Source organism: Schistocerca gregaria, chromosome 2 (assembly GCF_023897955.1).
Source record: "Schistocerca gregaria isolate iqSchGreg1 chromosome 2, iqSchGreg1.2, whole genome shotgun sequence".
Classification (NCBI taxonomy): Eukaryota; Metazoa; Arthropoda; class Insecta; order Orthoptera; family Acrididae; genus Schistocerca; species Schistocerca gregaria.
Window position 1 is genome coordinate 534,936,977 of NC_064921.1, and position 17,115 is coordinate 534,954,091.

The 17,115-nt window shown below is 37.8% G+C and overlaps 1 protein-coding gene across 1 annotated transcript in view; it reads right to left on the reverse strand.

Moving 5' to 3' along the window:
* Positions 1-17,115, reverse strand: part of LOC126330555 (transducin beta-like protein 3) — a 160,234-nt gene that overhangs the window by 118,794 nt on the left and 24,325 nt on the right. The window contains exons 3-4 of the mRNA XM_049996366.1: positions 15,179-15,386; positions 3,999-4,173 (exon numbers count right to left, since the gene is read on the reverse strand). Of these exons, the coding sequence (XP_049852323.1) occupies positions 3,999-4,173; positions 15,179-15,386 (383 nt within the window). The remainder of the gene's footprint in view (positions 1-3,998; positions 4,174-15,178; positions 15,387-17,115) is intronic.

Here is a 17,115-nt window from a genome sequence, read left to right on the forward strand (position 1 = left end):
TAAAGTTTTCACTGAAGTTTTTTGTTACAACAGTACATGAGTCTGATATAAGGATACAATTACCATTTTATGCCTACTGCTGATACTGAATCTTTGCCAAACAATTTCACATGCAGCTTCAATTTCTATCTCCGAGGATGTGAGTTTCTTGTATACTGTGACAAATACATCACCTCCATTTCCCACTGGCCTATCCTTTCAAAATACACTTACATTTTCCTCAAAAATCTCACTACTACCAATTTTAGGTTTCAGCCAATTTTCTGTACCTAGTAATATGTATGCTTCATTGCTTTTCAGGAGTTTTTCAAACTTTAGCACTTTGTTGCAAATGCTCAGGAGGATTTTAGTACTCTCGCCTGTGGGGGGGGGGGGGGGGGGGGGGGCATTCTTTTCGATCTTACATTTAATATTTCTTCCTCTCCCATGGTTGTTGTTATCAGGACTGGATGGAGTTGCTAATCTGAAAAAGAGCCCTTATGTGCACGCCAGACAGAGTCAGCACATGGGAGGCAACATCTGATGTGTAGTACACATCTGGCCTGTTTAGTGGGTTCCTACAGTTCTCTCCTCATAGCACAAGTCCAGAAAGTCACAGCCAAGATTGTCACTGAACCTTGAAAGTCTCTGGTCCAGTCCTTCCACTTGGCTCACAACAAGGGGCCACAATCCAACTTGGGGCAACACTGCAAATTGTGAGCTTTGCTGAAATTCCATGTGCAACGCTGATCTTCTCAACCTTCGCTGTCAGTCACTGGAATGATTCAAGTATGACCTTTGAGCGCAGATGACAGGCATTGTTTACTCCAATGTGTGCCACAATCTGCAGTTGATTGCACCCTGTTCCTTCAATGGCTGCCAGAATAGCCTCTTCAACATGCTGAGTAAGGCTCCCAGGCATACACACTAAGTTTATCTGATGTTCCTTTCCACCTTTGCTGCCATTTCCCTTACAGGTACCATTACCTGCTATGCATCTGAACTGCCAATGATTGATAAGCTCCCACCCATTTGTGTTCACCTCCACTTGACACAGGACACAGCAAATCCCCAAAACAGGTAAAGTGAGTGCCATGGGTGTCTCAGTCAAAGAAGCACCATGAACTTGATGGTTAGGGGATTGGTATAACACTCTTGAGTCCTCCCTGGTCCCCATCTATCCTGTACAGCACCTAGATCTACCAGTGACATGTCACTCGCAGTCAAGTGGACTAGTTATGAAAGATCCTGTATTTCCTGCACAGGAGACAGGGTCCACAAGAAAGAATAGTAATTGAGATACCTTTGGCACTGGTACCACATGTGTATGACCCTCAGCAGTTCTTCCAGCACACTGATTCATAGTGGTTGCCAATCGGCTGACAGTAGTCAGAGTGATTTCCATCTGCTTGCGAATATCAATCAACCCATCCCTTGTTTGAGAACAGCATTCACAGTGGAGCTGCATTGTGCCTGGTGTAATGTATTACAAGACTGAGAACAATATCTTTAAGCTAAGCCTGCTGACTATCTTTCAATCTGTTGAGCTATGAAATAATTAATTCCCTATAAGAACTGGAGCAAATACACAAAATGAGATATCCATTAGGCGACAGAAAAACCTATGGTAAAAATTACTAGTTTTCTAAAACTTTTTGAGATTAATTACAGTCATTAACAAAATGAAAAATACTGTTAACTTACAATAAATGTAGGTAATGTACACTCCTCTTGAAGGAAAAACTAAATGTAGGACAATACATACAGTAACAAAGCTACAAACACCAAATTAGATTACACACAGGACAACGATCCTTTTCGAAAATTATCAAAAATGTATATTTATTTGCATTAATATACACTGAAACTTGGGGTGAGCTATTGTTTGGCAGTATCTGTGAATCACTAATGCTTATTTGCTACTAAATAATTTATCCAAAGCACATGTGCAGGAAACTTAGGAAAATTTTCATAAATATAGTTTCTTAAGTGTCTAAAATTTTTCAAAAATAACTTATTTCTCATGTAATTATGCAATAAAATTAGAGAATCATCATGCTGCATGAGGATTGGCTTATTGTTCTCAAAAATTTTTAAAGACCACAAGTAAGTCAAGCCTACAGCCAAAAATAACAGAAGAAGTTTATCGGGCACTCATAAATGTTTAAAATTTCACATCTCAATGAGTATTGATACAATCAGTGAAAGATTATGCAGAAGTGATATGAACAGCAAAATATGTGAATTTAGAATTTCAAATTGGCACACGAATCTGGCACACATGGTCTCACAAAAAGACAAATACTGAAGTCAGCTTTCACATGTAAATAGACATGTGAATTGTGTGGATTTTTTGTGTAGCTGATTCTGTGACAGCTTCTGCACTGGCATGTTGGAGATAAACACTGCAGCATAAGTTTATCTCAGCGACCCTCCAAAAGAAATGTTATACAAAATGATTGAGTTAATCAGGGCGAAGTAAACAGTTCTAATGCTAGTCAGGTACCACATTAGACTGAGAACTCCCAAAGCAAAGCAGAGAACACTCATTTTGCACAGCCATATATTTCTTTGGAGTGGACATGTCACTGTAATGTTGTATCTACACTTGGCTCAAGGAATTTAGTCTCAGTGACCTGTCCAATAACTCTACTGCCTACGGATAATGCTTCTATATGTGTGCTGTACAGTTCTTTGATGAGCAGCAGATCACAGGAGTTGTGTTGTTAACATAAAGCCAAATTACGAGCCTTTAACAGTTAACTAGCCATCATCTGCTGTGGAGAAATGTTACAAGAGAGGAGGTTTGTATCATCAGTGAATAACACAGGTGTTGTTAAGATAGATTTCCTGAGGGGTTATTAATAAAGAGAAGAAAGAGAAGGGGGCCTAAGACTGAGCCCAATGAGACTTCTGAGATGACGACATATATCTGAATGAGTTGTTCTTCCATCATGTGTTGTTCTTTCTATCAACTGTCTTCTGTTTGAAAGATACGACAAACTCATTATAGATCTCTCTTAAACAAGAATTTTCCACACTGTGCATAAGCAGAGTGTGGTTACCTAAATCAAATGCCTCCGTAAGATCAGTAAAAAATCCAGAAGCAAGATTTATCATTAAATGCATGTGCTATCTGGTTATTAAATGAAAAGAGGGCCTCACTGATGGATTTATTTTTTCAAAATTCAAACAGCTGCGCCGTTAGCAGGGAGTCACTTTCATGAAAGATCATAATACCTTAAGTATACATTTTATTCTGTTATTTTGGAGACAGTTGGGAGGAGGAGGATATGTCTCAATATTTGTTGATCTCATTCTTGTCACTTTCTTGTGTAATGGAACTATCGAGCAGGTTACAAGTGGCTGAGGCAAAATACCAGTATTCATGGAGCAGGGGATTATATTGCACAAGGGGTTTTGCCAGATGAGAAGGAACTTTTCATGTTCCTAATAATTATGTGAGCCTCCTTCAAAACTGCAGGCATTGAAAATGTGATTTCTCAGCTTACAGACATTGGAGAGAAAGATTTTGTCAGCGGAGGACAACCAACAGAAAGAAAAGTTGAACCAAAATGCCTTCTGCCTTATAAAGGTGGACGTACTGAAACCAACTGAAAGGCTGCCTACCTAGCTAGACCACAAAATTATTAAAGGTATCAAATATTGAGAAAATTAATTATAAATGCCATAGCTTAGGGAGATATACTGGTAATTTGGGGTAATATGTAAGTGGAAGTGAGTAATATAATTTATTTTCTGTCACACACATTTCACTTGAGTTTAATGTGACATATACTCACTGGTGAAATTTGCTTCAGCTGCACAATATGTGTGATGGTTTTACTGGAGCTGAAAGTGTTTACTTTAAAGCACTTTAACCACTAATCAGTAATAACATACAAAACAAATTAACACTTTTCAACCATGTTGTTTGGTTTCAGATAAACTTACTCACTAATAATCACAATACTATTACTAGAAACTGGGGTGGACAAGTCTAATATAGAAAAGATTACCTTACAACACCTTGTCCACCTCTGAGAGTATCTGAGCACGTGTGATGAGGAACATCCCATAGACGAACACTAGCATCTGACCCACCACTAGCTAAAATACTTCCGGCATTGTCCAATGCAAGGCAAGAGACAGGCCCTTTGTGGATACTCTTCCAAACCTTTGTTAACAGCTTCTCTACAATATAATAATATTCATTTAAGATTTGAAACAAAAATCTGTGCAGATAACATTACATGTATATAATATGAGGTCAGAAAAAAGGCTAATCTATCACCATGAAATCTTATAAAAAGTAATATACAGGGTATTTCAAAAAGAATGACCCGATTTCAAAACTCCATATTTATTGATAAAAACATACCACAAACATGTAGTAAATTGCTCTGCTGTGTGTCTACCAGCAGCTGCGTGAAAAGCACCTAGATGATAGCTAAATTTATCATAAACTTTACACAATGTATGTGCTTTTACAGAAGTTACGGCACCTGTTATACTGTTCTTCACTTCTTCTATGTCACCAGGTAAAGGGGATATGAACATACTTTCCTTCACATAACCCCACAAGAAAAAATCGGATGGAGTCATGTCTGATGATTTTGGAGGCCACGAAAGCAGGGCATTGTCTCAGGGTCCAATGTGCCTTAACCTGTGTCAAAGAATACTGTCACTGAGTAACTGCGATACATTGTTGTGCTAGTATGGGCAGTTCCATCCTGTTTAAAAATGAAGTCATTGGAGTCGTCCTGAAGTTGTGGGGAAAAAAAACAATTCTGCACATTTGAAGATAGATCAGCATTCAACAGGGCACATGGAAGCCCGAGGCACTGCCCTGTATTCTTGGCCTCCAATATCGCCAGATTTGACCTGTGTGATTTTTTCTTATGGGGATATGTGAGGCAAAGTGTGTTCATCTCCCCTTTACCTTGTAACATTGAAAGAGTGAAGAACAGAATAACAGCCACCACAACTTCTGCAAAATCAGATATACTGTGTTAAGTTTATACCGAATTCAGCTATCATCTAGATGCTATTCGTACTGCTGCTGGTGGACATACAGAGCATTTATAAAAGCATAGCTAAAACTTCAAGATTTGGTCAGTATTTTGCTATTCATTCCAGGTTTGTAGTGTGTTTTTATCAATAAATACGGTGTCTTCAAATCACATCATTCTTTTTGAAATGCTTTGTATAATTCCCCATGTAATCCTTAGCCAACTGGTTATAATCACAAGCTTAAGCTCATACATTAGATTACCATGTTGCAAAACAATAAATAAGTTTCAATACATTTACATCCATACTTTGCAAACCATTGTCAAGAGCATGGCAGAACGTACATCCCATTGTACCAGTTATCAGAGCTTTTCTTCAGTCTATTCAACTTGGGAGTGCAGGAAGAATTACTGATTTAACGCCTCTGTGTACACTGTGATTAGTCTACCCTTGCCTTAGCAATCCCAAGGGGTGTTATACGCAGGTGGTTGTAATATGTTCCTAGGCTCATCACTTAAAGTTGGTTCTAGAAACTTTCTAAGTAGGTTTTCACATGTGGAATAATATGGGGGTCAAACATATCACAATTAAAAAATGGTGGAGGGAGGTCACAGCAGCTCATGAGGTTTTTCTGCAGTATGAAATCCAGATGTGTATCGACAGCACTATGGTTGCAAAAAGTCTATTTTGTGCAAAAACTATTATAATTTGAATCTTATAATGAATGAACCATTCAACAAAATAACCCTCATTGAAAGAACTTGCATGACAGAGTGTAGGAAAGAACAAGTATAAGACTATACAAATAACAGGCATCTTCTGACAAACTCTGTTCAGTGATGAAGTAACATCACAGAAGGTGATATCACCACAACCTATATTCATTCACTTATCTTTTTCTGTATCTGCTTTACAAGATGGGAGATGACAATAGAAAAGCAAAATTACCCATTACCAATTGAAAAGTTGATATTATTGGTATGCCCCACAAGACAATTAATACTCTTTTGGAATTACAAAGCTTTCAAAATAATTACGGCTACTGAAATCCATTTTTTACACATTTTAAAACAACACTTATATAATAGGCACAAATGGTGGGTGGTGGATGAACAAGCACCTTCTTCATTTAGAATAATGACCTTATTAATACAGGTCATTGATATTCATCAAGATTTCGAATTTTTTTTCAGACTGAGCTTTCTTGCACCCACATTTAATACTGGTTTCTTACTTACAAGCCAATGAGGAGAGCACTTTCTGGGTTACATACACATTTCCTTTGCAGCTTTCTCCTGAAGAAAGATAAAACCACCTGAAATTTAACCCACACAGGTGCCAGAGTAACCAACAGAAGATTGTGGAGACTAGAATTAGTTTTTCTGAGCCATGAGCTACTGCATATCTATATTTGCACTCCATAAGTGAATTTACAACGGACGGTACACAGCATACACTGTAACATAGGCCTAATAATTAGTTTCTCCTATATTTCCACTTGCACATAGTGTTCCTGACGTATAACGATCTCTGCACCTTATAAAAATCTCCATGAGTTCGAATTTCTCTATATGCCCCGTACTGTCAGTATGTGATAAGAATGAATCTCACAGAAGGTTTCGTATGGCATCTCACAATGGCATTTATTCAGTACATTATACCTGTAACCCCTCTGACTAACCAAAATTGTCATGAATTGTGCACCGTTTAAATTAAGAAATAGTTGCCAATCTCTACAGGAAGTAATGTGCTGTGCAAGTAACAGGTCAGGTCTATGACACAGTCTGTCCTGTGAGAGGTAGAGAATATTTTGCGGCAGCACCAGTGTTTTCTCTGTCTCTGTTCCATGTCACACACTCCAGCCATAGCCCACTCAGCCAATTGGTAACGCCACGGTGAGTGCCACATTGGGCCACTGTTTCTGCTTCTAACTCTCCCTTTGTTTTATGCTACTCGTAATCATCACTAAACGGGTAAGCACTGTGACTATACCACAAAATAACATGATAATCAATCCAAAATGTTCCATACTACAAACAGATGAGGCAGTGCTGGTTGTTGCATCATGTGCTACACTGCCTATTATTACTACATATCATCCCATCTTCTCACTCTAATAGCATGTGAAGCTTCCCAAGTTTTACATAAATTTCCCTGATTAAATATGGGATGTGAAAATGTGATTTGCTCCCTACTGTAATTTCAAACATACATTATAAACTTCTAAATTACAAAAATCACACAAGATGGAATTTACATAATACAAACCATTGACATACACTATTACATATGTAATTGGATATGTGTAATTCCAAGATTGTGTTGCCATAATAGTTATTTAGTTTCAAATCACAGTTCCATACATATACTTCAATGGTGGCTAGTGTCAAGAAATCTACTCTTTTTCGAACACCTGTCTGTGTCTTTATCATGTGATTGTAAAATATTTCCTGTGTAACGGGAAATCTACCTCTTGATTTAACTGGCAGCAGCAGTGGACCGATGCAATGAACATGAGTTGCTGGGATTCACAAGCTTGCTTATACTGTGTCCCTCCCACTCCACCATCACAAACCCAGAACACTGTCTAGCCGATAATGCGTCACTGCAATCTACGGTGTAAGTGAACTTGAATTGAAAGTCATTTGTGTTACTGGTAACAGTACCATAATTTTGTTAATAGCTAGTTTTGTAACAGAAAAAAATACATTCACATTATGGTGGCTATAAATTGAAAGTAATAGCATATGAATAAGATCACGGAAACAGAGCAGCTGATCTGCATTTCGGCTCTCCACTAACAGAAAAAACCGTTTGTGATTCATGGGCTGGAAAAGAAGAACTGAAAAAGAATGAGAAAGAGGACGTGTGCAAATAGAGGGCTGAATGCAAAATGGCAAAACTGGAAGATGATGTATTGAAATGGATTGAAGGACACCTCCAAAATGGCATTGGAATTAATACAAAAATGATTCAAAGATGTGCCCATAAGCTGGTGCTACAGTGGAACTTAGCAGACTTTAAGGGTGGAGTTGGTTGGTGCTACATATTTATGAAACGTCATAGACTTAGCATGTGAACCAAAACCAAAATATCTCAGAAAATGCCACAATAGTATAAGAGAAAATATTCTCTCTCCATCACTTTACTATTCAACATTGAAGGTAAAAATTGTGGAACTAAGCCAAATAGTGAATACTGACAGAACTCCTCGGACATCTGATGTGCCGAGTAACATAAGTGTTGCCATGAAACGTGCTAAAATTGTAACCATAAAAACAAGTGGACATGAAAAAATGCACTACACTGTTGACCTTTTATGTTGTGCTTAATTCAATGATCATTTTCAAGTACAAAACAATGCCAAAACCTCCTGAAATACCACCAGTTGTTGTTGTTCACATACATGATAAAGGTTAGATGGGCAAGGGTGGTATGAAATTATGGATTTACAGAGTGTGGGAGGGAAGGAATGGTGCTTTATTGAGGAAGAGTTCCCTTCTTGTGCTAGATCAGTTTAGTAATAATTTGAAAAATTCTATGGAAATGAAATTAAGACTGGGAAACACAGAGATTACTTACTTCACAACTGTAACCTCTTGATGCCTCAATAAATAAACCATTTGAAGTGTTTACGAGAGAGGAATGGAACAAATGGATGATAGCTGAAACCCAACATGAATTCACATCAAAAGGATCTTTAAAATGACCAACAATCAAACAAGTGTGTCAGTGGACTGCAACGTCTTGATGTGTCAATAAATAAACCATTTGAAGTGTTAACGAGAGAGGAATGGAACAAATGGATGATGGCTGAAACCCAACGTGAGTTCAAGTGAAAAGGAGCTTTAAAACAATCTGCAATCAAACAAGTGTGTCAGTGGATAAAACAGTCATTGTCTAGAGTGAGAGAAGACATTATTGTTAAATCTTTCAAGAAGTGCAGCATAAGTAACACTCTCAAAGGAACAGAAGACCATCGTATATATGAAGACAATGACGATGATGATGAAGAGGAAGAAGACAGTAGAAATGACGATTTTCAGGGATTTTAAAGGTCAGTTTGGTTTTATAAACTAAGTATTTTTAGACTGGTTTTACAATCTAATAATAAAAAATGGTAAAAATGTATTTTTTTTAAAAATTGCTTAAAAATTAAGGTGTATATTATAGCCTGTAAAATATGGCAAAATTTTTTCTCTTCTTACAGTACACATGTTGTCTGCCCTTGTCACAACTTGTAATCAGGGTCAGTGAAGAAAGCCCAATAATAAATCTGCTTGTAAAGAGTTTATTTAAACATGTAATAGCTTACAACTCAATGGCAGACAACAGGGAGACACAAAGAGACTAAATAAAAACAAAAAGCATCCTAGAATGGAAGTTAACATAAACTAAAAGAAGCCACATTAAAACAACATTAACACTGTACCACTAACACCTAGCCCCAGCCCCTCCCTCAATGTTACTTATCAATGCTACACAAACAGTATTACAAGATTTAAATAAGTCATAGCAAGGCTCTAAATGTTTCAAATTTTATTTTACCAAGTGGCGTCCTCAGAACATGCTCATCTGTGCTAATATGCTTTAACACAACTTTCTGAACACAAAGTTACTTCCTAACAAACAAAATTTTGACATTTGTATGCTTAAGTCTGTGATGGAACCATGGGCTCTTGCAAAGGCTTATTACTGGCGTATTATCTTCATAAAGTACAACAGCTCTTTTTCTGCCAGAAAGACTATAATGCAAATTACTGATCAAACATGCTTTCAAAGCATTCCACAAATCCAGACTCACATGTAATGGGTAGCTGCTTAGACTACTTAATGCTACACAAATATCTAGTCTGGAACCTATCATGGCATACGACAATGACCCTAATTTTCTACATCTTTTCCGAATGTCTCCATTTTCAGATTTTTCTTGTTTAAACACAATGTGCTCAAAATTTTCCTCTATGGGAGTCGAGACAGATTTCCGTTCAAGCACACCAAAAACTTCTACTACTTTTTCAAGACAGGTACTTTGACAAATAGTAATAGTTTCTGCCATTTAATTTTGAACAATATTCATTTCAAAGAGTACCCATTCAGTCCTAAATCCTTCGTTGTAAAGTTACCTTCATTTTGAAGTTATTACTTAATAACAACTTTATCGTATATTTCACTCTGAGAAGTTGAAATGACCAGCAGACTGTCAATGTATGTTTTATTGCTATTTTCGTTATAGGAAAGTCCCTGTACAATGTAAATACTTTTGGATCAAAGAAGATTACTCACCAAAAAGCAGAAGTGCTGAGCTGGCGATAGGCATACACAAAAGAAAGAAAACTTGCTAGCTTTCGCAGTTATCCTTTGATGAGTTAAGAGTATAAAAAAAACACACACACACACACACGTCTGTGCCCCAACATGGAGCCAGCTGGACTAACAGAGTCACATATCGATTGTGCTGCAAACTCTGCACAGCTTTTTATGTTGGTATGACTACCAACCAGTTGTGCACCAGGATGAATGGCCACCGTCAAATTGCTGTTAAGAAAATTTGATCATCCTGTAGCACAACATGCAGCTAAACACAACACGCTCAATTTCAATAGCTGCCTCACAGCCTGAGTCATCTGGATCCTTCCCTCCACCACAAGCCTCTCTGAACTACGCAGCTATGAAGTTACCCTTACAAGACATCCACCGCCCCAGTAATCACCCTAGCCTCAATCTCAGGTAACCCACTGTCCCCACACCCTCAACCCAAAAGTTTCCCCTCCCCCCATCCTGTCACCCCCTTCCAATTCACCTTCAGCATGTGCCACTTCTCACCAGCACTACGACTGTGCCAGCCGATATACCTGCTGCCTGTCCCTCCCACATTCCTAGCTGACAAACCAGCTGCCTCCTAGCCATTAGCCACCCACCCTCCAGTCCTTCTCCCTGCCTCTCGCCTCCCTCTCCATCCACTCACCTCACTTGACACTACCCCAACCACAATCAATCCGCCTGGTGAAAAACATCACTGACATTGATAGTCTAGCCTGCACCACTTAAGGGTGTGTGTGAGGGGGGGGGGGGGGGGGGGGGGGGGTTATGGGATGGTTTTATACTCTAACTCATCATAGGATAACTGCAAAAGCTAGCAAGATTTCCTCCTTTTGCATGTGCCTATCGCCACCTCAATGCCTCTGCTTTTTGCTATTTTCACCTTTATATACAAAAAATATTAAAAATCACTTCTTCCACATCCTAAGCCAGTTATTACTGTGTGGAACTGAACATTCAAATATTTCGGTGAGTCCTTTAAACTATACAGAACCTTTCTAAGCTCAGATACTTTACCATTCATTTTATTGCAAAATCCAATAGGTAATTTAACATATAAATCTCCAACTACCTCTCCATACAGAAAAGCATTGCAAATTCCCAGTGATAGATAAGAAATTTATTCCTACAACAAAAAAACAGAAAAAGGTTCTCTGAAGCTAATGCTGTTACTGGACTGTATATTTCCGAATAAATAAATCTTCATTGGAAACATTCAGCTACAACACAAGCTTCATAAGAAACATTATCTTTCTCACCACTTTTTTTACCCTAAAAACATACTTTGTGTCAATAACATTACAATCATTTGGCTTACATACATAATCCCCTGTATTATTTTCTTCCAGAACTTGCAGCTCTCTTGCTCTGGCATTTTTCTGGTTTTCAGCATCGTTACAAGACATCATTTCAGTGTAGACAGTGGGAGTCAGCAACATTCACTGCTGTCAACAGGCCCAGGTCATAACTCTCAAGTAATTTGGATACTGAATAATCCTCTTTGGTCTCAGATTGTATGGCCTCTCACCTAGTTTCTCCTCTGCATTCTTAAAAGAGTCTTCTTTGTTTTCTCTGTCTTCACTGATTTCTTGTTGTTCTTTAAGCTGACTTCTATTTTCTTCCACAAACTCAATCCTGATTTTTATTTCTTTCTAACCATCTGATTCTGAAATTTTATCTAAGTTCTCTTCTTCACAACAAACAGTATCTCATTCTATTACACAACAAACAGTATCTCATTCTATTACAGGGAAACCAGTTTTCTTCTTCCTTTCAGATACAGCTGGCGGGAAGAAAACTACATCTCGATGCACCACAATTGTCTTTATGGAAGATATGAATATTCTGTACGCCCTCCCATCATTATCATAATCCATAAATAAACCTATTTTATTTTGGGGCCTAGTTTAAATTTCGTTTCTTTGGGTAAAGGAACAGACACAAAAACACCAAATATTTTCAAATCGTCTATGTGTATCTCTCTGTCATAAAAGGCTTCAAAATGAGTTTTAGCTCCTACAGGACTTGGAGCAGTTCAATTTAGTATTATCATTCCTTAGTACTTGAATTTTTAGGCCGGTTTCTCTCTCAGTTTTTGCAATAAAGTTTTTGATCAAACCTTTGACCTCATCCTTTTGTTTCATTAAGAATACTTTGCAATAACCTGAGTAGTCGTCCTTCAAAAGCAAAAAAAATGTCACTCCTCCAAGTAAATGCATCTACATCGATCCACAGACTTTTGCATGAACCAGTTCAAGGAAGGCATTAGCTCCTGATGGACTGATGGAGAAAGGTAGGTGATGATGTTTACCTGCCAGATACTCTTCACAGGCGACAAAGTCAGCAATGAAGCCACTCCTTTACATAAAAATAACTCTCTCACATGCGTAATGCTCTGATGGCACAATTTTTTAAGCAACTGCCACACACTCAAGCTTTCAATACGCTTAGGCAAATTTAACAGACCAAATTTCTTAACTCACATGCAGTATCAATATTAAACAGTGAGAAGTCTCTAGTTTGTTAATAGTGCATTTGTTAGAGTGCATTTTATCTGTGCATGTCAAAGTAACCATTGACAGTCCTTATTGTGTTCCATTTAAGGAAAAAACATACAATTAATTTTATTCACACATTTGGATAATGCATGAACTTCACTTTTACTGTTCATGAATTCACACTGTTCCTTGTTTGATACTAAACACATACCTTTGTCCAACACAGTTCCACCTGAAAGCAGATTGAATTTCAGTTCAGACACATAAAGCACTCTACAAGGTAATGTTTCGATAAACTAAACCCCACTCCGTGCATAGAGTTCCGTAGTACCACACTAATTACATCAAGAAGTTTCCCATTAACCACAGCAACCTGCAATGAGCTTCACACGCAGTCCAGTTTCTTATTCTTAAACAATTCTCTCCTATTCCACATGTGCTCACTAACACCTGTATCCCAAACCAATTATCATCTGGGTCAACTCACTGACTTACAATATGAGCCTTTTGGCCTTCCTTGCACTTCAACAATCTGCAATCTCACATCAAATGACCCCTTTCCTTACAATACTTACAGCTTCTCATTTCTCTCTCACTTTATTTTTACATTGTATTACAGAAGTAGTTGAATGCTTGCCACGGACTCACTCTCACGCATAGTTTTCAGTTTAGCCCCTACGTCAGCTGACATTTTACACGAGTGTAAGTGAGTGAGTTGCATTACCTTCATCCACGTCACAATAAGTTCCTGCACCTCTGAGTCCTTTTCCAGCCATGTCTTTGCCTCACCTTCTTTCTTAATGGAGGCTTAATAGCTACACCAATGACAATATCTACAAAGCCTTTTCCCCTGAATATCACTTCAATTTTGAATATCCACACTGTCCACTTGTCCCCTCCAGACAACTTAAGCACTCATGCACAGACTGTTCCACCATGGAACACCAACAGTATGCCAGTAACGAAAAATTTTCTGTTACTCGCGATGCCACCAAAAGGCTATGCCGTTATCTGAAAAACAGACTTATGCACTTGGGCCCAAAACCTGTAATCAGTGGCAGTAAATTAAACTTGATAATAAGTCTGTCATTTAAATATGTAATAGCTTATAACTCAATAGTGGATGACAATGACACATATAGAAAACAAATAAAAACAAAAAGTGTCAGAACAGAAAGGAGTGCAAACCGAAAAGGCCACATTAAAACAACATTAATACCGTACCACTATAACAGTTACCTTTCATAAACCAGGTGCAAACAATAAGTTGATCTGGTATAAGGAAATCAGTTGTACTTTTGACAGGGAGTTCAAATGTACACCATAAGAACGGAACAAAACTTTTATATACGACACTGGAATTATTTGTCAATCATATGATAAAGATTCAGCCAATGGTCCAAAAATGAATGAATTCATTCAAAACTAGTCATCACTAAGGAATATGTTTGCAACTGTGAGAGAAAATTAATTAAATAATATCACATTTGTCCAAAGCTAATGTTTTGTAATTTGTGACTGTAGCTAATTTTGCTTAATTTGCAAGCTCCTAATAGGACCAGCATAATGCCATAGATGTATTTCAAAACCCACTGTATCATACGGCAAGTAGTATACAACAGTGTATTATAGGATCTAACGCAGTAGGCAGTGAGAACGGTACAGCAGCTAGAAAGGAATGTAGCATAATCAGTACTTGGAGAACCTGTACTGATTCTAAAAGAAGAGATGATGATGACCAGAGTGGCTGCCACTGAAACTGGGTTAGAAAAAAGATAATTTACTGTAGAAAATCCAAAATGGAATTTAACAATATTATGAAAAGGAAAGTTGCTACTCACCATATATATTGTTATAATTTACTGTAGAAAAGACAGATGAACTCTATGGACTGGCTCATGTTTCTTATGCTGTATTGTAGAACACTTTGCCAAAAAGGCAATTGGTTAGGGCAACAAAAATGGTTAAGTTTGTATAATGAGTACAGTTAATTAATGAAATTCAGAATTTCATCAGCGTCGAACGCAACTTCAGCTGTAATAGTAGGCAACATGTGCAGCTGCACACTGTCAGTGTCACACCCCTCTGCAGGTAGTTTGCTATTCTCATTTATAAATTCTTATCCCCTCTCTTCTCAGTTGTTGGCCATTAGAATTAGAACATTACATCTCAACTGTAGTGGTGCAACAAAATTGCATAAAGACCAAAACATACATCACAGAAAAACGTAAACAGAAATATAGTAAACCAAAACTGAGATTACAGAAAAATCAAAACAGAAAACAATAAAAACCTTTCTCTTCTACTTTCCTGTGGTCTACCTCATTGCAGAATAAAACATGCAAGTTAGGTAAACACATACATACCTTTCCACTTCCACTGTTTGAACAACCCACTTCGGTGACTTGTTACAAGTACCTCATTATCTGAACTAAGTGTCAGAGCTGTAATGGGATCCTCATCTTCATCCTCTACTGACTCTCCAATAATGGATACAACACGACAATCCTCAACATTTAGAACATTTACGGAGCCACTGCTCTGACACAAAAGCTGCTTGCCATCAGATGTCCACTGGAATACAAATAATTAACATTCATAAAGTAGTATGTAATGTATTTGGACTTGTCAACACAAGAAATTGAAAGGTACACTTTAAACAAATTTTAAAATATCATTGAATCTCTGCATTTCCTTATATCACCTCAATCCAGGACAAAAAATGTAAATAGCATAAAGAAAGGGGAAAATTAATGAAGGTCATAGGGAAGGAAAAAAGTACCTACTCTGGAACTGACACCATGCAAAGCAGTGAGCCAGGCTTAACAGTAGAGTAACACAAAAGACAAAAATTCCACCGAACTATTAATAAATATGTCTAGTATTCAATATGTTAGTGATTACAGTTGGACTCTGAAGAAACAACAAGCCTCATATACAGATACAGAAACAACACAGGGAGTCTATGAAGGAAGGGGTTTACACAGAGTTCTGAACAAAAAATAAATAAATAAATAACTAAATAATAATAATAATAATAATAATAATAATAATAATAATACAGTACACTTTCACTAATCCAACCTTCCTTTGCACATATTGGTGCCTGATTAGAAGAAGTTCCAGATTACTAAGAGTCACTGACATTTAGTTTAAACACACATGTACTATACTTTATTAAATCCAAAGACAGAGTCATTCACATAGAAAACTTAGTCCTCCAATGTGTACACATAAAGAAGTATCACTCACTATAAAACATCCTGAATTTTTAGTTGTTGCAATGATGACACATGATGGCGGCTTTCTCTCACAACCACTTTACAATCACTTAATTGGTGTCACGTGTATTTGATTGTTGCATAATGTACTCCAGGAAGACATCTACAGCTTTAGAACCAGCAGTGCAAGAAATCTTCATGCTTTCTGCTCCTATGCCTTCTTCTTCACTGTTACAGTTTCATTTATCTCACAGTTTTCCTCACTGAGCCACTTACCAACACAATCTTCAGCATGATAAAATCTTGCCAGGTGATCAACTGAGTGACAGCATTGTCTTGTCGCAATGTTTCAATGAATTCATACCCGTCGCCTTCAGGCGAAGTGTTGGGATGCTGTGTTCTGCATATATGTATAGCTGCTGGACTGATGACTTCTTTGTGCAGGCCAACGACCCATCTCCAGAAGAGGGTGTTACGTTCATGGTGGGGGTATTCAGTGTGGCCGGTTGTGGGACAACGCAGCACGGCCCTGGTCCAGGCATTGAGTCCTGGTGTCTGTCCATTCTGTCAATGGGCACCACTGCCTTCAGGACAGAGCATTCCTGTAGTATTTTCATAACTGCAGTATCCCACACTTTGTCAAGTGGAAATTCACTATCCCAATATCTACACTGGTGACCAAAATTAAACCAACAAATGGAAATTTTGCAAGGCTGCGTTTATTTTGGTACAAAACAGTATGAACAGGTGACAGTAAAGTAGTAGCAATGTAAATAATACAGAACATAATCAACTGCAATATGCATAATGATAGACAAAAATGTTCTTCATTTTTTTCCAACAGATTTGCACACACATTCTGACAATTGGTTAATGTGCTTAGTATGGGGTGTGACCACCTTTGGCACCAATACAGATCTGACAATGATGAGACATGCTGTGAGTGATGTCATTAATTTCATGTTGAGGCAATAATACCCTTTCTTCCTGCAGAGCTGTACACAGGTCTTAAAGAATGCTGACATGATGCAACCCATCTCCTTAGTACATGCCAAACATGCTTTATGGGATTCAAATCAGGA